General features: G+C 39.8%; 4 protein-coding genes across 4 annotated transcripts; 3 read left to right on the top strand and 1 right to left on the bottom strand.

Moving 5' to 3' along the window:
- The first annotated feature begins 1,681 nt into the window (after positions 1 to 1,681).
- Positions 1,682 to 2,437, top strand: LOC133744296 (pentatricopeptide repeat-containing protein At4g38150-like). The gene has a single exon (XM_062172430.1). It carries the CDS (start codon positions 1,682 to 1,684, stop codon positions 2,435 to 2,437), a length of 756 nt encoding a protein of 251 aa, XP_062028414.1.
- Positions 2,438 to 5,522: 3,085 nt separating this feature from the next.
- LOC133742315 (large ribosomal subunit protein eL38-like) lies at positions 5,523 to 5,732 on the bottom strand. Its single transcript, XM_062169982.1, has one exon. It carries the CDS (start codon positions 5,730 to 5,732, stop codon positions 5,523 to 5,525), a length of 210 nt encoding a protein of 69 aa, XP_062025966.1.
- Positions 5,733 to 15,935: 10,203 nt separating this feature from the next.
- LOC133744294 (pentatricopeptide repeat-containing protein At5g65560-like) lies at positions 15,936 to 17,177 on the top strand. The gene has a single exon (XM_062172429.1). It carries the CDS (start codon positions 15,936 to 15,938, stop codon positions 17,175 to 17,177), a length of 1,242 nt encoding a protein of 413 aa, XP_062028413.1.
- A 5,822-nt stretch (positions 17,178 to 22,999) lies between these two features.
- Positions 23,000 to 24,070, top strand: LOC133744293 (pentatricopeptide repeat-containing protein At1g06710, mitochondrial-like). The gene has a single exon (XM_062172428.1). The coding sequence runs from the start codon at positions 23,000 to 23,002 to the stop codon at positions 24,068 to 24,070; it is 1,071 nt and encodes a 356-aa protein (XP_062028412.1).
- The last annotated feature ends 455 nt before the right edge of the window (positions 24,071 to 24,525 follow it).

The following is a 24,525-nucleotide window of genomic DNA, read 5'->3' as shown; positions in this document are numbered from 1 at the left end:
ATTACACAAGAGTCTCCTTTTGTCCAAGTAAACCTGAGCAGCTATCAATCTTTGAACTTCTAAAAGATGTTTTGACATGAGTCCTAGTCTATTTCAGAAGCTGAGAACCTGTGGCTAAAGGAATAATATCTCTACGTTTCAGGTTTTTCTCCCCCTCGTATACTCCAAGGATGACTACGAGTATATATGTGATGCAGCATCTTTTTTAATTTGCACAACATTAAAAATTTCTCCTATTGCTGGTGCTCAAGTCTTTTGTACATCAAAAACTTTATTTTGACAAGTCCTTGTGATTTCTCCTAAATCATTAGAAATCTGTGGCAGACTGGCAGTAAACATGAAATTTTTATCCTTCAAAAGAAGCTGCAATTCCACATGCTACAGAGATCTAAATGGTCATTTCATTTTCAGCTAGATTTTTTTACATCCATGAATTTTTCATGTCGATAATGGTGTTTCTTTGTAGTCCTACTGCTGCAAAAAATTTAATTTAACTTCTGCAGATTTCTCGCGAAGAAGTTTGTGAACTTGTATCAGGTCATAGCTGCTTTATTGTTCTCTAGCTGCATTCAATTTGTACTTTGAACCAAACCTGCATATGCAACAGTGATAAAGATAATCTTGGAAATGCCAGGAAGTTATATGAATCTTCACTGAAAATATACGACCAAGATTGGATCTTATGGCGGCATTACCAATTTATGCAGACCATTGTAAGCTCTCCTCTGGCTTTTTACAAGTATCTAGTACCCAGAAAGCTACAGTTTCCAATTAAAAAAAAAAACAGAAATGTTTTCTTTTCAATTTTCAGTAATTCTCTGGTAGTTTTAACATTTGGTTTAGGACATGAAGTGTGAACTGTGGACAAGACGTGCTACGTCTTACTCTCTTATCAGTTATCCATATCATTTGGAGCTACTTTTTTATATACCACTAGTAATTTTTGTATACCAAATTACCAGCACTATCACTTTGTTGCTGCTTTGATAACAAGATTCATGTGCTTATGCTTTACTATATATGGCATTTTGTAATCATGTAATTTACTAGGAACATAATTATCCTCATTAAGTTTGCAGTTTTCAACAGAAACAGCTTCTGCTGCTGCACTTGTGACTAATAGTTTAATATATGAATGGTATTCAATTTAGGCTTGATAATTAAGATCATTACCCACGGTTGGATACAAAGCCGATTGTTTTAGACATTTTTAGTTGCATCCGGTGCCAAAGGAATTGTGCCAACTTTTGAAAGCCTGGAAAGGGACTTCCGGCCTTTTAATCCTTATTTAAAATCTACCTATTCCTTTCTACCTTTTCCTTAAAGGAATAGGATTTCTCACCATACCTCGTCATTCCTAGCAATTTACAAAATCTTTTCAAGTATTTTCTCCTTGATTCTCAGGAATAATTAGGTGCTAAGGCTTATAAATAGGGGCTTCATGACACTCAGTCTAACTCTGAATTTGTTGTTTCAAATTCATGCTACGTGCAACTAAACTACAGTGACGAATCAAATCAGTGGCAGACTCTACTTCCCCCAAGCAGCATGTAATGAAGGTTCTTAAGAAGGCGACCAAATACTGTGAGGACAAGGACCTGAAAGAATTGTTTGACACGGATATTGGGGACTACGACTCCCTTAACGAGTATGCGATTAAGGTGTTCGTCTGTTCGATGCTATGGCAAATGACACCCTCGCTGAGGAAGCCAAAGAGCTGTTTAAGCCTCGATCTGAGTGGGCCGTACTGCCTGACGCGGCCATCTATACAGTTGTCATTTGGGCCTGCATCTGTTCCAGCAAGATCAAGGCTGCTCACAACGTCTACCTGTATATGATAGCTAATGGTGTCGTTCCCACCTCCTGCACTTATATTATACTCATCAACACACTTGCAAATAACTCATCTTCTGATGTCAATTTTGTTTGGTATGCCAAGAAGTATTTTTTGGAAATGTTGGATAAGGGGATGACGCCTCCTTCATCTTCCTACATGGCCGTCTTCAAAGCCATTGCACGCCAGGAGCCGGTGGTGAAGGCCAAGGAGTTTCTTGAGCAGATACAAGCAAAGGGGTTCAGCCCTAAGTTGGACGTTCCTCTCTTTGATGTGACCTACATGGAAGAAGCAATGAAGGCATTGAAGATGTCTGACGTTCTTATCAACGCTACCCCTGACAAGAAGTTGCAAAAACTCTACCGTAAGTGGAGCACCACCCGCAAACCCCTCAGGGATGAGTTTCCGAAGATGTTCAAAGCCTTGAAAGCCGATGGCAATTATGACCAGGCCATGGAGCTCTATAGGCGCGGTTGGGATACAAACATAATTCCAGAGGTCGTACTTCACACCGGTGTTATTGAAGACTGTCTCGAGGCTGGCAATACCGAGTGTGCTCTGAAGGCTTACCGGACCATGTTAGCTACTGGGGTACTGTTTTAATTAAGGGACTCACTACTGACGCCAATTTCTGTGGGGATGCCAAGAAGTGCTTGCTTGAGATGATGGAGAGGGGGATGAGACCCAATGCTGCTACATACACTGCGGTGATTAAGGGATTTGCCAAGCAGGAGGACAAGGTAGCTGAGAAGGGGGCAAACAGTTGGTGGAGGTGATGATGGGCAAGGGGTTTGTGCCAAATGCAAAGGCCATGATGGAAGTTTTGAAGGGAAAACCAAAAACTGTAATAAGAAGGGTCATGGACATTGTCCTTTCAAAGTTGAAGTGATAATTTGCTTCATGGATATTATATTAGTAGCTCCTAATCTCGATACGGAGTAGGAAATCATGTAAGATTTGGTGCTGTTCTGATTCTGAATCATGACATCAAACTATTTTGTGGTGCTTATTCCTTTACCCACAATAAAGTAACTGCTGTTAACATGTTTGGCGCAAAGGAAAACAGTCTGAAATTGTAGTAAATTATGCTAGCTAGATTTACACAAAAACAACCTTAGAAGTGACTTGTTCTACTTTCAGCAAGCCAGAAAGGTGCTCTGGTTCTGTCTCCTTTTGTATCTACTCCACATAAGGTCATTCGTTTAACACTCTTATTTCTGTTTAATGTCTTATTATTAAATTGTAAGTCAATAATATTATTGCAGCTTCTTCTTAATAGTCTCAGTTTGTCCTATGCATTATGGATTTGACAAACATAACTTTCCTGGAGTCTGAATATTAATTTGCCTACATTCTAGTGTAGAAGCAGCAGGTAATTTATAGCATTTGGATGCCTCACGGGATTGGAAATCCTTAGCAAAGTTTATCTAGTGTTGTTGTTTCTGTTGTAAACAAACTTCACTTGTAAGAATTGAGCTCCGTTGTTCTGTTTGAAACGAAGATATATGTCATTGGCACATCTAGCACAATTAAGGTTCCACTGGAAATTGGACATTCTACAAGGGATTGATATGTCCGATGGTATGATATCCTTACCTTTCCATTTTTCGATTATGTGCTCTCATGACTACGAGTAAATAGCTGATGAAGCATTTTTTTAGGACAATTTTCAAATTTTAATATGTTTTCTCATCCCAAAGGAAAGATGACGCATTAGGTAAGGGTTGCCCAAGACTTAAGTCAAAAGGTGACTAGAGTAATTTTTGACCGTAATGATAGGAAATGCCCCGCCCCATCCCCTGGTGAGTGGTGACTCAAAGCAATACAAAATTACAAACTACACCAAATTCGATCAAGTGTTCCTCAAAACATGTTCTATGTGAAACGAACATGCAAATTCAAGACATTCTTTATTATGAAATTTGGTTTTTTTATTTTTTTATTTTTTATTTGATTAGATCAAACTCAATATTTGCTCCGCAAAAACAGGAGACAGAAACTAGGGTTTGGGAAACTCAGGGGATTGTTTAGCGCTGGTCCGGCGGCGCCTCCGCGTCGACCATGGCTTCTGGCCTCATTGAGGGATGGCGGGTGTTGCCAGACTGGTTCGTGGAGTCTCGTGGCTTCAGGTATTGCTTTTTCTTCATTGGTCTGGGCTCTGTATGATGCGTCTCTCCTCTCAGGCGGTAGCGCAGGCGTGGTTGATGGGCGATTGGCGATCGACGACGGTGCAAACATGGAGTAGGTGGCCAGCAACCAGATCGTGGCGGCGGCATGCCATGGATTGTATGGGGCTGGTTACTGATCTACATTGTGTCGATAGTCGGAGCCTTCGATGGTGGAGCTTTCAATGGTGGTTTCAGGCTCCCAAGCCGGTTGAAGCAAACAGGCGGCAGGGTACAGTTAATTTCTTCCTAGATTTTGGTTTGGGTCTGTGGTTTTGGTCTGGATCCCATCGAAAACCGGCAGGGGGTTTGGTGTGGATTGTTGCGTGGGTTGCAGTTCTTCGGCGAGACGAGCTCGAAGGGATTGATTTATGGTGGTGGTTTGCCGGTGGAACACCTGGAGGAAGAGAAGAGGAATGCAGCGGCTGGTTTGTGCTTTTGTTTAAGGTAGTTTTCTTGGTTAGGAATTTGGTTAGGTTTTTCTGGTCGTTAGTATGTCCCTACTCATTTGAGCTAGGGTTGGGTCAAGTTGAGGTGCCATGGATGTGGTGTCTTTCCTGGGGACGAATTGGTCTATTGTTGGTTTTATCTTATGGTCAATGTGCTGACGAGCGATCCTTGCACGTGATCTGGTACCTTTGGGACACGGTGTGGAAGAGGGCGTTGGTTTTTCTGGCGGTTGTCTATGAGGTAGTATCGATATTCTCGGGATTCTATGTAGCCCGAGAGGTTGGGCGATATAGGTGGTTAGGGGTTGGGCCCTTTCGGCTCATGGAGGTCATTCATGACGAACCCGTAACTGGTTTAGGTTTCAGGGAGGAGAGTGGGGAATTTTTGTCCACCACCGGTCTATCCCGTTTTATGTAATCTGGTTTATTTTAATAAAAGTTTCTTATTCTCAAAAAAAAAAACCTAGAAATATAACAATTAGTATTTCATTTTAGGCTTTTGTTTCGTACTTCTCAAATTTTTGTCTTTTTCTTCATTTTAGTTTAGAAAATAATTAAATTTGTCTTAAGAAAATAAATTTATTTTTCACGGTTAGTTAGATTGTTCTCACTCCTAATTTTGTGATTTCTTTCTACTTCAAAGTCACCTCTAAAGTGAGAACAATCTAACTGAAACTCTAGAAGCATTAGAGCAAAAAAAAAAAAAAAAAGAAGCAAAATTGGAAAGACCAAAATTGCAAATAGCTTTAAGAAAACAGTGTGTTGAAGACCTGGAGGGGGAAATCACAAACAATATCTCAAACTTTGGTACCTCAACTTTCATAACTATCAGATTGATACATAAACTTTATATTTTATTTTGTCACTTTAGTTCCAGCTGTTAATTCCTAAGTTAAATACTGTTGATGTCATAATTTGATTCGACAAATACTTTTGACTTTTCAACCCATTCCACGTAGGACGCATTGAAATGTCAAAGAGTCCACATAGAAAACATAAGTTTTTTCAGTCTTCAAAATCCATAAAACAAAAAGATTTCTCCATTGCATTTCTTCATATTGCTACCAAAATTCTTCATAGGTCCTGCACGCTTAAGCCTGGAGAAAGAGATTGCTTCAACTTGTTTGCCTTCTCGAAATCAAACACGCAAATGCTGTATGGGTACTTTGAGCACCGAACCTTGAACTTCATAGCATCCTTCATTCTCTTAAACGTACACGTCGTCCATCCTTCAATTCTTGTAGTAAGGAGGAAGTCCTTGATCTCATGAATTTGCTTCGCCATTGTGGTTGCTTGCTTGGACTCAAAGGCTGTGAAACTCGAGAGAGTATTCAATGCACTGATTTGCACTTGCACCAACAAAATTGGACGGCTGGATAACATCAAGTACCTTTTTTTGTTATTTAAAAAAAGTTGCCTATAAATATCAACGGCTCAAATATTCTGGAATTGCTGGTTCACTTGCATCGCTGGTACATAAAAGAATTTTTTTGTGAAACTCTCGACTCTAGTTGTTTTCCCTTGTCTAATTAACTCATTTGAAAACTGTAGTTTAATTAGATTAATATCAAGCTATGGTCTTGATTTATTTCACTTTAATAAGTATTTATTTTATTAAGATGAGTGGCAATTAATAGGGCATATTTTTTTAGTTTTCAAGATCTATTGAAAATCTATAACTAACTCTACAAACTTTTTTTTTTTAATGTGTGGGGTGTCAGTCCATTATAGTAAAGTAGGAAACATTACAAGATGACTCACCCGGACTCCGGGCAACGACAGAAAGAGCCATAAATGAATAAACTAAAGCAAGCCCTAGACTACCCAAACATAATGTATCCATAGGAATAAGCTCCAAGGATTCAAGTAACCTTGACACTACTAGGGAGGATCCGAACGCAGCCAAGACCCTTCCCCAATATTATTCTTAAAGCAGAGGCTCAAAGAAAAAAATGCTAGCTTAAATCTAAAAAAAACTAGATTAAAAATCCTAAAGAAGACAGTGCCTAACAAAGCAGACCCTGCCCTAGCCCAGCAACAGAGACCCAAGATGAGGCCCAACACATCAGCCGCAGACCATGAACCCGGCCAAACCCACCTGAATGCCCGCCGTCGTCCACCAACGCCACTTGCTTCCACCACGTCGATCCAGTCTAGAAGAGAATGAAGAAAACCAACGTCCTTCGAGTGCCAGCCAAACCGGAAAGAGCAGCGACCATACGACCAGGAGAAGACCACTGCGAAACCAGATGAGTCCGACATCCACCTCCTCCACCGCTCAAACCCAGCGTGCATGACCTCACCCATCATCTCACAAGCCACCAGATGCTCCAGATCGGACCTGATCCAGGGCGCTTATTTGCCCCCACTCTCACTACCCAACTTGAAAGGGGAGCAGATCAACAGGAGAGCAAGGAGACCCGTCCGACGACGACATCAAGGCGACGCGCCGTCGGACGGAGAGAAAAAGATAGGAGTGACGGCTGTTTCTCGGGAGAGAACGAGGGAACAACCCTAACTCTACAAACTTTATATCTAGGTCAATCCAATTCTAGACGACTCTTTAAGACGTCAACTAAACATTCTTTAGGAGAATGAATCTTTAAATACTCAAAGCTATTGGTACAAATTTTTAAAAATAGGTTACGATGTCAAATACTATACGAAAATGACTTGAACTCTTGCTCATGTCAATTGGTCACAAATCACAAACTTTTTATTTTTATTTTTTATGAACCTCAACGAAACGAGGAATATTTATTCAAAGAAAAAGAGTAAATTACAGAGAGGGAGAATACACCCCCCCCCCCCCCCCCCCCAGGAAGATTTGGTCCATATTACAAAAACTACGAATGATAGATGGAGCCAAATTCCACCAAACTAAACCTAAGCGAAATCATAACACGTTTGTTTCATTCATCAATTCTCTTTCCCTAACAATTAAATTCCTAATGCCTCTAACATCAACGTTGAATTGCCTGCAGTAGCCGTTTAACAATGAAAACCCACATTCCTCTGTTACCATCCCCTTCCTTGGTAAACAAACACAAGTTACTAAATCAATATTACCGGCAGAAAAAAGAAAAAAAAGGACACAAGAATGAAGAAAAAGGAGATCCGCTTTCAAGTAATATAAGCCAACACCTCTAACAGGTTGTTTGTTACTTAATTAGTTGCTAACTCAAATTTTGATGTTGCTACTAGTACCAGTACTGAAACAATATGATAACTGATTCAAGCAATAACATTTTCAAAACATATCATCGAATTAAACCCTAAGTCATAGAGATGACCGAAAAGGTGAGCTTATGGTTCAACATATCATTTAAACTGGGGAAAAATGCATGAACAGTATCTGGAGACTCTGAGAACTGTCAAAATGATACCTGAACTTTCAAACGTATCAATGTGATACTTGAACTTATATTTTCTTGTCAACGTAGTACCTACATCAACTTTCCGTCACGGCACCGTTAAATTTACCACGTGTGAGGCACGTGACATACAAAATGAAGGTAAAAAGACTGATTTGCCCTATAATTGACATTTAAAATGCACGAACAGTGTCTGGAGACTCTTAGGGCTGTCAAAATGATACCTGAACTTTCAAACGTATCAATGTGATACCTGGACTTATATTTTCTTGTCAACGTAGTACCTACATCAACTTTCCGTCTCGGCACCGTTAAATTTACCACGTGTGACTGTGTGAGGCACGTGAGGTACAAAATGAAGGTAAAAAGACTTATTTGCCCTATAACTGAAATTTTAAATATTTTTTTTGGTAAAAACATTTTAAATATTTTTTTTTTGGTAGAAAGATTGATTTACCTTTAATTTTTTTAATTAATTTTTTTCACCCCTCCACCTCTCGTCTTCTTCCTCTCCCCTCGATCAACCACTCTCTAAAAAGACTGGTTGTCCTCGCCAATTCCTCCCGCAACAACACCTCAGTACTCCTCTATTTCAGGCACACAGCGCTGACGCTGTTGACCTCGACGAAAGGATCGGCGGCGCACTTCATCGCCGATTTCAGATCTTTGACAAGCGAGGCTTCAAGAAGACTATGTCCTTCATTTTGGAGGATGAAATTGAAATTGAAATTGGGATTGAGATTGGGATTGGGATTGGGATTGGGATTGTGTGGGCCCCCGAAAATTTTGTTTAATTTTTAGAATGTAATTTTTCGCCAATAAGATTTTCGCAAGGTGATTTAAATGAAGAAATCGATTTTGGAAATTGTTTTGGTGTCAAGACCACCTATTGGGCCTTATGATTTAAGTTTGGGCCAGAGTCCTTCGTTTTGGGCCAGAAGGTTACAGAAGTTTAGTGAGGCGACAGTTTGTTGAATTTTCGAAGATGATAAATTGAGTTGTAACAAAGTTTTGGATTTTGGATTTTCACGAGATCGGGTTTGGGCCTAGGACGAAGTCGAGAAATAATTTAGGAAGTTCTCGATGAAAAACGAAGAAAAGAAAGATTACGAGCCCAAAAACGGAAAGCAGTAAGCTAGGAGAGTTCCGTAATTTGTCTTAAGGGTGAAACCGTCATTCCACACTCATGGGTATAAATAGGAAAAGTGGAAAACCCTAACATCTAAACTCTCATTTTCTCCCTCACTCTCGGCCGCACCCTCTCTCTCCCCGACCTCACTCTCTCATTCTCACCTTCTCCCTCTGCCAGCGCCGGAAACTCCATCTCCGGCCACCAGCTCTTGTTACCGCCACCACCAATCGACGCCGCACCCAAAACCGACCCAAGCCCGAGTCTCACCGTCGACATGCATCGCCTCCAGCCTCCGCACGGGTTCCTCGAAGCAGCGACGCCACTGCTCCTTGGCCTCCTCTGATTTCCGGTCATCACCTCACCACAACAACGCCGCCGCCTGACTCAGCAAGCAACGAGGAGCAAAACCCAGAAGTTCCGCCACCCACCGAAGCCAGGAAACGCTGTGCTAGCTCGCCGGAACTCGAGGTTCTGCATGTCTCCATTCTCCGATCTCCAGTCCGAAACGAGCCCAACCACCACCATACATGGAGTCAGCATCTCTCCCCTTGACCAAAACCCGATAACCCCGACCTCTAACTCTGACCAGAGCCTCCGCACGCACTACACGCGCCGGCGGCAGCACGTGAGCCACTGCAGCTCCGCCGCTCGTGTTGCCATACCCCCAGGTCGTCACGATTAGGTAATTTCGTCACACCTCCCTATACTTGAATCCTGTAGTTTGATTTGGACAGAAAACCCTAACTCTATCGTTTGAATTCCGGATTGTGTGAGGTTATGGATTTCTGCAGTTTTGAGAGTTTTGGAAACGAGGAAGCCACTGCGTCAGTTTTGATTACGACTGAAAGAGGGTAAGGAGTGCTCACAAGTTATGTTTTGAATACAAGTATTGGTGAAGAGATGGATTGTTAATTTTGTTATGCTCGTTAGGTGTTGAAACTGTTGTCGATGGTGGATTGCAGCAGCAACGACTTGATTCCCAATTTGGAAAAGAAGAATGGTAAGGGTCTGGGTATTTGGATATGATTTTGCTGTATATTGTGTGTACTCGGTGAAGTCATGGTTATGTGAAATATTAGAAACGAAAGTGGTACTTGTTGTTTGAGTTATGTTGGAAACTTGGAATGAATTGGCTTATTGAATAGAGGAGAATTGTCTTGAGAATTAAAAGGATGAATTTTTATCAACGTCGAAATGTAAAATAAGAATGGACCGGTTTTGGATAAGTGAATTAATAGTCCGTGAATAGAAATATTCCAAACCTACCATATCCTGGAATTATCGTATAATGAAATTATTCGGGAATGGTGGTTGCTATTTAATTACTTAGGGTTTAAACGCTAAATAAAATGAGGTCAAACCGGTTGACCGAAATTTTAATATGGGAAGAAGTGTGACCACCATATCCCGAATGAGCTTATTATGTTAAATGAATTGTTCGGGAATGGAAATTGCCATTTGTTTTCTTAAGGTAAAAAGGGTAAAGAAATGAAGGTGAAAGTGCTAAGTATAATTCAAATGCTATATCATTTGGATTTGGATTGTTTGGGAATGGATAATAGAATTTATCAACTAAAGGAGAATTCTATAAACACAAGTTCTAGATCATTGTTCGATTAAAGGATAATCCGATGGATTATAAGGAAATTAAGTAAATGTTTTGGTTGCTCGGTTAGTTGAGTTATAATGAAGTCAAGTTACTTATTGGTTTAATTTTATTATAAAGGACTGAGCATGTGCACTTGGATTTGGATAAAGGATCGAAAGTCGGGAACGAACCCGAATGTGGGCAAGCACTCCAATTCCAGGTAGGGTGAGCTGTCCCTTCCTTGTTAGAGGCTTTTCAGTATATGTGGAATGCTATACTATGATAGTATGTTGCCTGCAAGAACGTTTTTGGTTGTTCATTAGTCGATGCCTCGTGATACATGTGTTTTCAGAACTGATAATTGCAAATTGTGAAAACCGAGGCTAGACTTGCATGTTGAGATACTGTACCCTTGTATGTGTGTACTTGTGACCTGAAAGTGAATGGGACCTAGACGCGTAGATTCCTAGGGATCCCACGGTGTCGATAACCGTGAACCTCCGGAGGGGGCCGTGCTCCTATGTTTGTCGAGAAAAAGTGAGTATAGACAGTGAACCAGTCATAGGAGACTCAGGGCCAGGAAATGGACACTTTCGCTACTTGTAGTCGGAAGTACTACAGAGTAGTTGGCCGGTTCTCGTACTCAGGACGAACCAGGTCGGTCACTGACTTATCTTATTTTGGCCGGCAGGTAAGTATTTCGGAGCTCCAAGTGTGTGAAGCATACTGCACATGTTTTATGAAAAAAAAAACAAATGTTTGTGGTTGCCACTTTTCTTAAAGCATTTTTCGATAAACGTGCACAATATTATGTAGTAAATATTTTCAAGTATATTATTTTTCAAACCTAGCATGGTTGGGTCGGCCCCTACTGGGCATGCGAGGACGAAAGCTCACCCCTACTATAGTGTGCAGGTTTCGAGCATGTGGTCGGGGAGCGTACGAAGGAGGCATATGGCTCGGTTTGGCGCATTCTTCTTTGACTTATTTAAAAGAAGGTTTTGGCCCCTTGTTGGGTTTTGAAATCACTGGTTTAGTTACTTTTTATTTATTTATTTATTTCCTACTCATTTACAAAAAAATTCCGGGAGACCCGTAACCCTGGGGCGCGTCTCCCATACTTGTAGTTACTTAGTGATCTGTTTATTTTCCAAATTGGGCTCCGATCGCAAGCCCAAAACTCTTAGCCCATTTCGAATTCCGCTTTTGAAAATGTGTTGTTTGGTTGCTAGAATGACTTGTCCAAGAAAATGTTTTGTGAACCAACCAACTAAACCCAAAAGGCCTTGCGGTTTCGGGTTGATGAGTCATCGGGATGTCATGCGCGACATGTCGATTTCTCATTGGCTCGGGGTCGCGGCGCTGTGGGACCCCCCTCTCGGGTCACCACAGATTAGGATTGGGATTTGGATTTGGATTTGGATTGGATTCTCTGGAAACTTCGACGGTACTCAAAGCAGGACTTGAGATCGAGGAAGGAGGAGGGCGGAGAGATCATCTATATCATTACTTGCTGGTGTTTTTGTTGTAGTTAATAACTTGATATTAATGGATTTTGAGTTTGAGTTCGAGTTTTGGTGGAGGTGTGGGTGTGGGTGGTGACGAAAAATGAAATTCAGGGTTTCTGTAACGTCTTCTTGGTTCTTCTTCATTGCCCATTTCACAACAGGTCTGCATTGATGTTGTTGAGGCGATTTCAAAGGAGGAATGAAATTTTGTGTTAATTCGATCTAATACATCTGTGATTGTTTTGGTTGTTTTGCAATCCAAGTCTTCGTGCTTTCTCTGTTGGACTTGGAGGTGTTGAAGAGGCCATCGACCTCGCGGCGGAAGCTGATAAGGCAGCGGGTCTTCTCCTAGATCCAATGCTCGGCCTGCTTCTTCGGGGCGCGGATCTCGTGGTCCTCGCCGCAGCTGCTAGTGTTGCCACCAATTAAGGCAGACTTGGGAGTTGAATAGGGTTGAATGATTTTGCAAAAACAAGTTGGACTTGGTTTTGTGTTTTAGAAGTGAATCGAACAAGGGAGAAGCTTTGCTAAAAAAAATTATTTCTCATTCTTTTTTGTTCTTGGAGTTCCCAGATCTTTCATTTCTCTTTCAAAATGGGTTTGTCGAGTTTAAGAAGATGAACAAGAATGGGTTCAAGAACATGAACAATTGAGATTTCTTTTGTTTTTTTTTTTTTGCCTTTTTGCTGGGTTTGAGAAGATGAACATGTAGAAATGTTAGGTTCATACTTATCGGATTGAGATTTTTTCTTTTCTTTTTGAGAATATATTGGATTGATCTTGGTTAATAGAAAAAGCAAAAAAAATTAATAATCTTTTATTTTCAATATAATAAATTATTATGTTTTTATTTTCAATTTTAAATTTATTCATTTAGGATTTGATGGAGTGGAAAAGTCTTTTTTGCCCTCATTTTCGGCCTCACATGCGTCAGACGTGACTCGAATTGACGGAGCCATGACGGAAAGTTGATGTAGGTACTACGTTGACAAGAAAATATAAGTCTAGGTATCACATTGATACGTTTGAAAGTTCAGGTATCATTTTGACAGTCCTCAGAGTCTCCAGACACTGTTCATGCATTTTTCCCTTTAGGATTTGATGGAGTGGAAAAGTCTTTTTTGCCCTCATTTTCGGCCTCACATGCGTCACACATGACTCGAACTGACGGAGCCGTAACGGAAAGTTGATGTAGGTATTACGTTGACAAGAAAATATAAATCCAGGTATCACATTGATACGTTTGAAAGTTCAGGTATCATTTTGACAGTCCTCAGAGTCTCCAGACACTGTTCGTGCATTTTTCCCTTTAAACTGAGTGGCCAACTAGTGATTCTTCTTGTGCTTCTTCCTTTTTTTATGATATCCACCTTCACGTGGCTTTCCACAATTATCATCAGACAAGTGATTCTCATACCTTTTCACTGAAATACATTCGGCAGGACTTGCAAAGAATTTGGTGAACCTGCATAACAACACAAAATAAACATAATTTATCATATGTATGGCTCACTGTGTAATACCATCTGTGCTATCAATTCTCCGTACTTGTGTGTGGGTGTTTGCACATGGTCTTTAGAACATGTAACTTAAAGGCTCACATCAATTGTACAATGGTTTGATTGAAACTAAAGGCTTGCAGCACATGTAGCAAAAAATCGCAAGATAACGTATCAAACGTCTTGGTAAAAGTTGATTTTACCACTAGGTTAGCTCCAAAGAATTTGGAATCCAATAAAGCATTCTAAAGTCGTGATGATACAATCTGATATATTCATATCTGCAAGTCTGCAACAAAGGAATGTTGCTAAGGAGAGATGATACAAAATGTTACTGAAGACAAATGAAGAGCAAATATCTTCGCAATAATTATTTTTTTGTCTAAATCTTCAGAATAATTTTAAAAACAGAACTAATGAGAGCCATAAGATGAAATTGCTTGATTAATTTGTTCCACTCAGAATTAAAAGATGCCCACAACTGACTGTTAACAAAGAAATATTCCACTGCATTCACCACATATAGCTATAGAATACTCCATTAACATATACTATAGAATTTATCTATTCAAAAAAAATACTATATAATTTATAAATACTCCATTCACATATCACAATAGAGCTTCTCTCCACACTCCTTTTCTCTATATCAAAAAATCTCTCTCAGCATGAAACAAAATTTGGCTTTACAGTTAAGAAAAGGGCACAACGGTCAAGAAAAAAAGCAAAAACAGGTTAAGAATGAATTAGGTACTAGTCGTTTACCAGAAACTCTCATGGTCTAGTAGTTAGTGAGGATATGACCTCGTAATTAGGGCTGTCAATTCCGACACGACCCGATAACACGACTTGAAACCCGTACGAAATAAAGCGGGTTGAACCTGCACGATTAAAAAGCGGGTCGTCCGCGGGTCAACCCGCCATGACCCATTTAATAAACGGGTTGGCTGCGGGTCAATCCGTCAACACGAAGTGGACCCATATAACCCGATTATGCTATACTTCTTCTTGAAATTTTGGACGTTTGGAGTATTTGATTCTACGATTGGACAATTTGAAATATTTTACTTCATCATTATTTGATTTATTTATTTATGAATTATATATAATTATTTATATTCTTCGTCTTGTGGATTTTTTAATGAATTTATGCATTTTTTTTAGTTTATGGGTTGCAATGTTAATCCTTAAATGAGTCATTTGATCCAACACGACACGACCTATTTATTAAATGAGTTAAGCGGGTTAGAAACGGGTAACCCGTTTAACAAATAGGTTGGGTTTGAGTTTAAATTTTCGACACGATTATTAAATGGATTGAGTTTGGGTTTGTCTCTTGTGACACGACAAATACATTGACCTGACAAGAACCCGACACGACCCATTGACATCCCTACCCGTAATACTCAATTTTCATGACACCCTACTAAAGTTTGAATTTTAAAAACGAATCACCAAGTCAGGGAGTATTCACTGAACTTGTTATTTAATGTTCAGTGCAAAATTATTTTACGTTTTTTGACAACATCTTGTCAAATTTCACTCCATAACCTCTCTCTCTAATCTAGGTCGTCGATAAGGCAACATGCCCAATAGCATTCCCCACAACCCATTCACGTAATCCCTTCCCCCTCCCAAATCTTACCGCAACTCTTACCCCGTTCGATCAACGTACAAAGGCGGCGGGACAGTTGTGACATGTAGGGAGCATTTTTGGATTTTTTCCTAATAACATCAGTTATTTTGGATATAACTTAGAGAGTAATCGTGCCACATGTCACGACCTCCCCAATTTATTGAATTTTGACTTTTACCAATAACTCAAAATAAAAAGGCGTATTTTGGAATTTACTGAATTTTGTATTTTCTTTTGGACAAACTCACAAAAGTATTTTGGATTTTATAATATTCAGAAAAAACGACGGGGTGCCGTAGCAGTATATAATGACACAAATACGCGCCCGTCTTACATATAATAATACATAATTGTTGAAATTGGACAAAAAGAAAAAAAGCTCCCCCCATTTCTGTTCCTTGGTTGTCTCCTCTCAAGTTTCTGCAGAAGCTGCTATATCGCCAGAGAAAGGTGAGTGTTCTTCTGTTATCATCATCATCATCATCATCATCTCCTTTGCTAACACATTTTATTGCTTTAAATTCGGACTCAGTAGCTACTTAATTTGTTCTAAGTGGAAAGCATGATTGCCTGCCCTGACTTTTCCATTCTTGTTCTACACTCGGTTTTCAGTAAATTTCTGATTTTAGAGTAGCAGCAAAACCCTAAATTCACTTGGGCCTTTTTTTATTTTCTACTCGATCATTAGTCCAGTTCTAGGTTTTGGTTAAACTAAAGTGAAAGTGAAGGAACTAACAATCAAATTAAGCAATGGCGGAGACTGAAGTCAAGTGTGCGGATGACCTCGAGAAACATGTAATGAAGGTTTTCGAGGAGGCCACCAAAGACTGTGAGGACAAGGAATTAAATGAGATATTTGACATGATTAGGAACTATGACGACCTTAACGAGTATGCAATATCGGTGTTCAATTCCATGGCAAATGACAAGTTTATTGAGGTAGCTAGAGAGCTCTTTAAGCCTCGCTCTGAGTCTGAGTCGACTGCCGTACTGCCTGATGTGGCCATCTACACCGTTGTCATTTGGGCCTGCATCTCTGCCGGCAAGATCATGGCTGCTCACAGGGTCTACCACCACATGATAGCCAACGGTGTCGCCCCCACCTCCTGCACTTACATTATTCTCATCAACACACTTGCAACAAACTCATCTTCTGATGTCAGTTTTGTTGGGTATGCCAAGAAGTATTTTTTGGAAATGTTGGATAAGGGGATGACGCCTATTTCGTCCTCCTACATGGCCGTCTTCAAAGCCATTGCTCGCCAGGAGCCGGTGGAGAAGGCCAGGGAGTTCCTTGAGCAGATACAAACAAAGGGGTTCAGCCCTAAGTTGGATGTTCCTCACTTTGATGTGGCCTACATGGAAGAAGCAATGAATGCGTTGAAGATGTCTGATGTTCTTATCAACGCCACCACTGACAACAAGTTGCAAAAACTCTACCGTGAGTGGAGCACCACCCGCAAACCCCTCAGGGATGAGTTTCCGAAGATGTACAAAGCCTTGAAAGCCGATGGCAATGATGACCAGGCCATGGAGCTCTATAGGCGCGCTTGGGATACAAACATAATTCCAGAGGTCGTACTTCACACCGGTGTTATTGAAGACTGTCTCAAGGCTGGCAACACCGAGTGTGCTCTGAAGGCTTACAGGACCATGTTAGCTACTGGGGTTGCCCCAAACTCCTATACATACACTGTTTTAATCAAGGGACTCACTGCTGACCCCCACTTCGTTGAAGATGCCAAGAAGTGCTTGCTTGAGATGATGGACAAGGGAATGAGGCCCAATGCTGCTACCTACACTGCAGTCATAGAAGGTTTTGCAAGGCAAGAGGACAAGGAAGCTGAGGAGGAGGGTAAACAGTTCGTGGAGGTCATGATGGATAAGGGGCTTGAGCCAAACGTAAAGGCTATGATGGAGGTTTTAAAGGGAAGACCAAAAGGTGTTATAAGAAGGGTCATCAGCATTGTTCTTTCCAAGTTGAAGGGCTGATGCTTTGGTTCATCGATGTATGAGCTGCTTTAGGATTAGGATGTTTCAGATATGGGGTAGCTAGTAAGAGTAGGAAACTAGGAATTGATAAGCTCATAAATATACATGATTCTATATTAATTTCTTCATGTTTTCTTAGCTAGTTTTCCATCTATTTGAGTCATTTACTTTATTTTTATGTTTTGTAGGTGTTATGGAGCAAAGTAGAAGAAAAGAAGCCAAATCAGCAAATCTGCCTGTGCAGATCAGTCAACTTCAAAATAAAACTGAGAACAGCTCAGAGCGAGTGAGAAAGTGAGCTTTATATGGTTGGAAAGCCTTGGATGTCTAGTTTCCAGAACTTTTAACGGTTTGTCCATATCATTTTTGTACAAAAAGTTATGGCCGAATTAGTACAGAAAGGTCAGACATTCCGAGAATCTGAAGTGGCAGCACACCTAACTTGAAAAGTTGCAGCCATCCATCTTTGAAAAAGAAACACTTCCAGCTGCAATAACTAGTGCTAGGAGCAATATTTCCAGCTGCAATAACTAGTGCTAGGAGCAATATTTCCAGCTGCAATAACTAGTGCTAGGAGCACTATATGAAAGAAATATTTCCAGCTGCAATAACTAGTGCTAGGAGCAATATTTCCAGCTGCAATAACTAGTGCTAGGAGCACTATATGACTAGATAAATAGAGGGGAGAGCAGAACAGAGAACGGCAGAGAAGAGAGGGGAGAGCAGAAGAGAGAAAGAGACATTGAGTTTAGACTTATGTCTGCAGCACAAGAGGAGAAAGAACGACATCCTTTCTGCCATCATCCAGCTATCATCTCTTTCTTTTCTTTTCTTCTAGTTTTTGTTTTCATCATAACTATGTCTAGCTAAATACTTTTGTAGCTAGGGGCGATTTCAAAGCCCCGAACATGTTCAATTCATATTAATAATTCAGTTTTTGGTTTTCTATATTGTCAATTGAGTGTTTGATTCACCGTGTCTACAAGATGAATCTTTACTTATTTGCTTAGGTGCGCAACTAAATGAATAAGTTAGGATTCTAATGCTAGGAGTAACACTAGATTCGTATATGTCTTGTGTTCATTCCAATTGAGTAGCAAAATGTTTTCACGAATTACATGTGACATCAAACCATAGGTTTAGCAAGACTACCAACGTACTTGTGACCCTAGATTTATCCAAACCCTTTTCTTGCTTAATGATTTTGATATGTTAAACTTAGTGAGCTTGTGTCTAGGTTGCATATTCGAAAATAGATTAAGTGGTGAGCTTGTATTCACTTAACGAGGAACTAAGAAAGGGTAATGGGTTAACTCGAGCTTGTGAGTTAATTTCGGGTAAATTCAATTGAGAATTAGAATTCCATAACTGAGCTTTGATATGAATGAATATGTTCGGTGGTAGAGAATGAGTCCTTAGCTTTGTTTCTATTAACAGTTTTAGAATCTTATAAAATCTGTTTCTGTTTGATTAGCTTTCTGTGTTCAGTTTTACGTGAATTATTTCATATACCAAATCAACTCCGATTGTTCTGAAATTTTGTATAAGTATTATTCAATGTGTCTTTAGTGTCCTGTAAAATTTACAGAAAATTCCATCGAGTCTAGGTTAGTTGATTAATTTATTTTCGTTAACTGTTCAGTAGCATGGTTTAGAGTAGTTTGTGACTTTTGGTTAGCAGTTTAGGAACAATCTTCAGCGGGTAATGACCCTTGCTTGATCACTATATTACCAACGATGATGTTTGAGTGCAAGGTTTAAGTTGTGCATCTTTTAAGACGTGCCAGGAATCATGTAGAATTGAGTTTCAACAGGGGATTTAGTGCTGTTCTCTATCATTTTGAATGCTGACCATGAAGAACAAAATCATATAGGTTTCATGTGGTATTTGGTGCTTTCTCTCTGATGGTAAATGTTGACATCAAAGTATATTGTGGTGCTAATTCCTTTCCTTTAATTTATATTTCTTCTATTCTGCAATATTTACTTTCAGCCACATGAAAATATCTGCTGTTGGTAGGTTGGGCAAACAATCTGAAACTGGAATTACGCTAGATTTACAGTTTAGAACATAAAAATATATTTCTGATTGAGGAAACAAAAAGAAACTTGAAACTTGGATTTCAGTACAAGAGTTCCTGTGGTTGTGGCTTCTCTGCAGTTTGTAGTTTTAATTCCTTGTGCGTCCTTCTCTTCCTGTAACTTAACGACCTCTTCCCAGTAATGTGTTCGATTATTTTATTGGTTACATGACTTCATTTAGTTGTTGTCATCTTCATTTCAGTCAAAGGAATAATAATCCCAGTGGTTTAAGTAAAGTTGTCTGTTTAAGTCTGGTAAATGGGATTTGAAGTGAACTTTTTTACTTATTGTGTTTGTGCTTTACTTTGATACGAGAGAGTCTGTTTCTGTCTCCTTTTGTACCCAGTCCATTTAAGGTAAGATTTATTGATTTCCTTCTTCTCTTATTTGACCATTTGTAATTGAATTCAAAACCAATCGTTTGTTTGTTAACTGTGCAAGTGTTCAATATCTTGCAAGAAGGTTTGTGTAATTTGATTCTAGGCTTTTTACTATTTAATTTTCATAATATTTTTTTTTTATCTGTGTGGTATACCCATGGCTGATTCATTACCACACTTGTTAGTATTTTTAATATTCATTATTGTTGATTGTTTGACAACAATTGTTTTTAATACCTTTAAGTTTTGCATGTAGATTGGGCTAGGTAGGTATATTCAGAAGTCAAAACATATGCACGAAGTTGAAACTGGGGGTATTTTTGCATATAAGAGGATGTCTAACAATTTTCAATAATAAGTATTAAGTTGTACGTGGCTTGAGAAATTATGATTCTTTGTTGCTTGATCATCTGAAGATCGTGAGTTGGAGGGAATAATTCATCATGTTCATGGAGTAGCATAAACTCATAATTGACTAAACACTATCTTGCCGGGCTAGTAGCTGCTAATGACATCAAACTTAGTGACGTGCATGTTAGATGTGAGGATTTACAGAATACTATTAAGTTTGTGAAAGCTTTTCCTTTTCTCTGCCATACAAGTCAATAAGTCTGGTTGAATCTTTTTTATTCTGTTTAGATTAAATTTCATATGATGTAGCTATTGTGTTGTCGAGCACTGTCACTCAAGAGGTATATGGATCAGAATTATGCATCAAGACATCATGGGATCAGATGGTTTGGATTAATGAGGCATTCTAGAGTTGAGAGATTTTGGATTGGCGAATGTCGTTAACTCAAACAACAAGCAACCATTAACCAGTCACGTGGTGACCTTGTAGCATCCCCCCCTCCTGATTTTCTGATGGGAACAACACCTTATGGAGGATTTCTGAAGGGTTGGCTGTGTATATGCAGAACTTTTCTTGGGAAGCCTGTTTGTAAAGGAAAATGAGGTGATAATATTGTGAACTTTTTTAGTACTTACACCTGCTTGAACAATTCATGAAATGTGGTAGATATGATGCTTTCAACTTATAAATATTTGACAGCTGAACTTTTACATTACATATATACTCATCTTAGTGGTTGAACAGTTACAAAATTTTCAAGCTTTGTGGTTCTCCACCTGACGAACACTGGAAAACTTCAAAGCTTTCTCGTGCAATTAGTATTCTTATGAAAGTTCTTTAGGGAGAGGTGTATTCCCAGCGACTTCAGTGGACCTATTAGAAACTCTTCTTTCAGTAGCCCTAGCAAATGGGTTAGTAAGTGGTGATGAAATATGATCTTTGCCAAACTAGTGGCTCCATAGTCATCTTTTTCCAACTTAGTTTTGCATATATAGCAATCTGTTCCAACATTATGCTGATTTAATGTTCTATCATGGCTTACTGGAAGAAAGTTCGATCAGAATAAGGCCGTATGCTTGTGATCCATCAAAGTTGTAGAAGTCTCTGCCTAACAAAGAAATGGATGCTAACAGTTGTGAGGATGCACAAAGGTAAAGCTTGTTATTCGTGATTATTCAAATTGAGGCTGTGATTGAGAGATCTACAGGACTGCTACTAGATCATTTTGAGTGACCTGCGTACAAATATAGTTCCATGTCTGTCCGTGTGTGTGTGTTCTCTCTGTGTGTCTGTGTGCGCGCGCGACTGTGTGCTTGTGTTTCTGTTATAGAGGGAAGCAGCAAGAAGCTACCCAGGAAGATAAGAGATTCTCAAGCAGCTTTACATGTGCACAGTGGATTGATGCTTTGCTTCATCGTTTTTACGCCAGCAGCTCTAAGATTAGTTGGTTTCATATAGGGGAGTAGTGTGACTGCTGACATTAAAGTAGAAAATCATGTAGGATTGGGTTTCAATCCTGCAGTGCACCAGCAAGAAAAAAGTTATGAATGATCTCTGATCTTGGTTGTAAGATTATTAAGTTCTAAGGTAATATTTCCTCTTTTCAAGCTTTGCTATCTAGAAAACTACAACTTCCTTCTTACAGAACTTTTGTAGTTTTATTTCCTTCTTGATTTTTAGTTCCCTGTTAATGAACATTGGTTTAGCACATGAGTTGTGGACAGCAATTGTTTTTGGGTACTTCTCTCTGTAGTCTGTACCACTACCATTTTTTCTGTTACTTTCTTTACTACCACTTTCATTTTGTTGCTGCATTCGTTGCAAGAATTGTTGCTCATTGTTTAGTATCATGAAGGCGCCCCAAACCTCTTGAGACTTGGCTCAAATGCAATTTTCTTCCTCAGGCACATTCAAAGTAAATTTCGATGGCGTTGTTCATCAAAGTGGTGTTGCTGCTACTGGTTTCATTTTTGGATAATAGCTGCTATAGGTTTCATAATCAAAGATGATAATGGAAATTCTATTATCGCTGGTTTAAAATATGGTCGCACAAATGTTCCTCTGGTCGAGTCGTAGAGAGCACTGCCCTAAGAGAAGGTCTTTCTTATAAGCTAAAGGTCTTTCTTAAAGTACGATTGGGTGGTTGGATCAATCTAATAGTTTGACGGCCCTACTTAAAAATTTTCGGTGTAATGTTGATTGGTTCTTCAATATAATTCTTGTTAGGTTATCATCTTTTATAACGGTGAGGTTCTAATGAGGATTTCGTGAGGACTTTTAAATCAATAGTTTGATAACATATATATTATAAAATAAATATTTAAACTAAAATCAAAATCACTCATCGAATCGAATCGTTGATTTGAAAATCTTCATTAAAAAACCTCTTCTCTTATTATATTACTCCGTAATAATTACTCATTACGTTTTACAGTACGGCGCGGGTCTTTTGGTTTTTCTCATTTTAAAATTTGAAATTGTCCAAATTAAAGGAAAGGAACACTCCTCCATTTCTCCTCCTCTGTTTACTCTTCTCTCCTCAAGCGACCCCAAAATTCCTCAAGAGCAAACTGCCGGAAATCATCACCAGCAATCGCCGGAAACCGTCACAGAGAGGTGAGTGAGCTTCTCTTCTTCTGTTATCATCTTCGTCTCATTATAGAAACCCCAACACAAGTTATTGACCAAATTCTCTTGTAGAAGTAGCTACTGGTTAATCAGTCTGTATTCAATAGAAAACCCAATTTCATTAGCTACTGGTTTTGATCTTTACACTCCGGCGGTGGTAGATTAATGTTTGTTTCAAAGTAGAAAACCCTAATTGTACTCAGCTGATTTGGGTCTATTTCCTTTTCTCGAGCCAACAACCAAATCAATGGGGGACACCAAGGCTTGCCCCAATTCTTGTGCTGATGACCTCAAGAAACATGTAATGGAGGTTTTTGAGGAGGCCACCAAAGACTCTGAGGACTTTGTTCTGCCACTAAAATTTTCCAGGATTCGCAACTATGATGACCTTAACGAATATGCTATTCAATTATTCAGTTCTATGGCAAACGAGGACCTCCTCCGACCAGGGCATACTGCCAGACGTGGCTGTCCTCACCATTGTCATCGGGGAATATGCCATTGCTGGCGAGATCAAGGCTGCTCTCAAGGTCTACCAGCACATGTTAGCCATCGGTGTCTCCCCCACCTCCCACACTTACACTCTACTCATCATGGCCCTTGTAACAGACTCTTCCGATGTCAATTATGTTTGCCTCGCCAAGAAGTATTTTATGGAAATGTTGGATAAGGGATTGAAGCCCCATGATGTTTCCTATATCTCTGTCTTTGATGCCATTGCCCGCCGGGAGTCGGTGGAGAAGGCCAGGGAGTTCCTTGAGCAGATAAAAGCAAAGGGGTTCAGCCTTGAGTCCAATGTTTTCTACTTTGATGAAGCCCACCTCACAGAGGCGATGAAGATAACAAAGTTGCTCCATGATCTCGCCAACAACACGACTGACAAGGATATACAAAAGCTGTTCCGCAAGTGGTGCACCAGTGGACATGGCTTCCAGAAAGAGTCAATGAAGATGTACAAGGCTCTGGTGAAGGATGGTAATGCAGACGAAGCCATGGACCTTCTTATGTTGTTCATTAAGGGCATAAAACCGGCCGTCCTAATCCATACCTGCGTTATTGAGACCTACGTCAATGCTGGCAAGATCAAGGGTGCTCTTGAGGCTTACAAGGACATGTTAGCTGCTGGGGTTGCCCCAAACTCCAAAACTTACACATTTTTAATCAAGGGACTCACTGCTGACCCCAACTTCTTTGGAGATGCCAATAAGTTTTTGCTTGAGATGATGGATAAAGGGAAGCGGCCCAATGCTTCTACCTACACTGCAGTGATAGAGGGCTTTGCAAAGCAGCAGGACAAGGCAGCTGAGGAGGAGGGAAAAGAGTTGGTGGAGGTGATGATGGGTAAGGGGTTTGTGCCAAACGCAAAGGCTATGATGGAGGTTTTAAAGGGAAGACCAACAGCTGTGATAAGAAGGGTCATGAACATTGTCCTTTCTAAGTTGAAGGGCTGATGCATTGCTTCATTGATGTATTCCAGCAGTTTTGGATTGGGATGTTTCAAAAATGGGGTAGCTAATGAGCTTAGGTGATCATGTAGGATTGAGTTTCAATAGGGGATTTTGTGCTGTTCTATATCATTATGGCATGTTGACCTTGAAGTCTTTGGTGCTAATTCCTGCAGTTTAATCTGGTTCTGCATACATATTTTTCCTTTTTAGCCACACTATATTATCTGCTTTTGACTGGGTGGGGATCACAAAATGTATATCAATTTGCACAGGTTGCTTTTCTTGCTATGCAAAACCATGACTGATTAAGGGAACCAAAAGAAACGTGAAACTGGAACTCAGTGGTTCAAGTAAAGATGTATAGTTAATTCAGAAAAGTGGGCTTTGAAGTGAACTGTTCTACTAATGGTGTCTCCACTTCACTTTGACATGAGAAAGAAAATATTTCTGTTTCTGGC

This window comes from Rosa rugosa, chromosome 4 (assembly GCF_958449725.1).
Source record: "Rosa rugosa chromosome 4, drRosRugo1.1, whole genome shotgun sequence".
NCBI classification, from domain to species: Eukaryota; Viridiplantae; Streptophyta; class Magnoliopsida; order Rosales; family Rosaceae; genus Rosa; species Rosa rugosa.
This window is presented reverse-complemented; position numbering and strand designations above follow the sequence as displayed.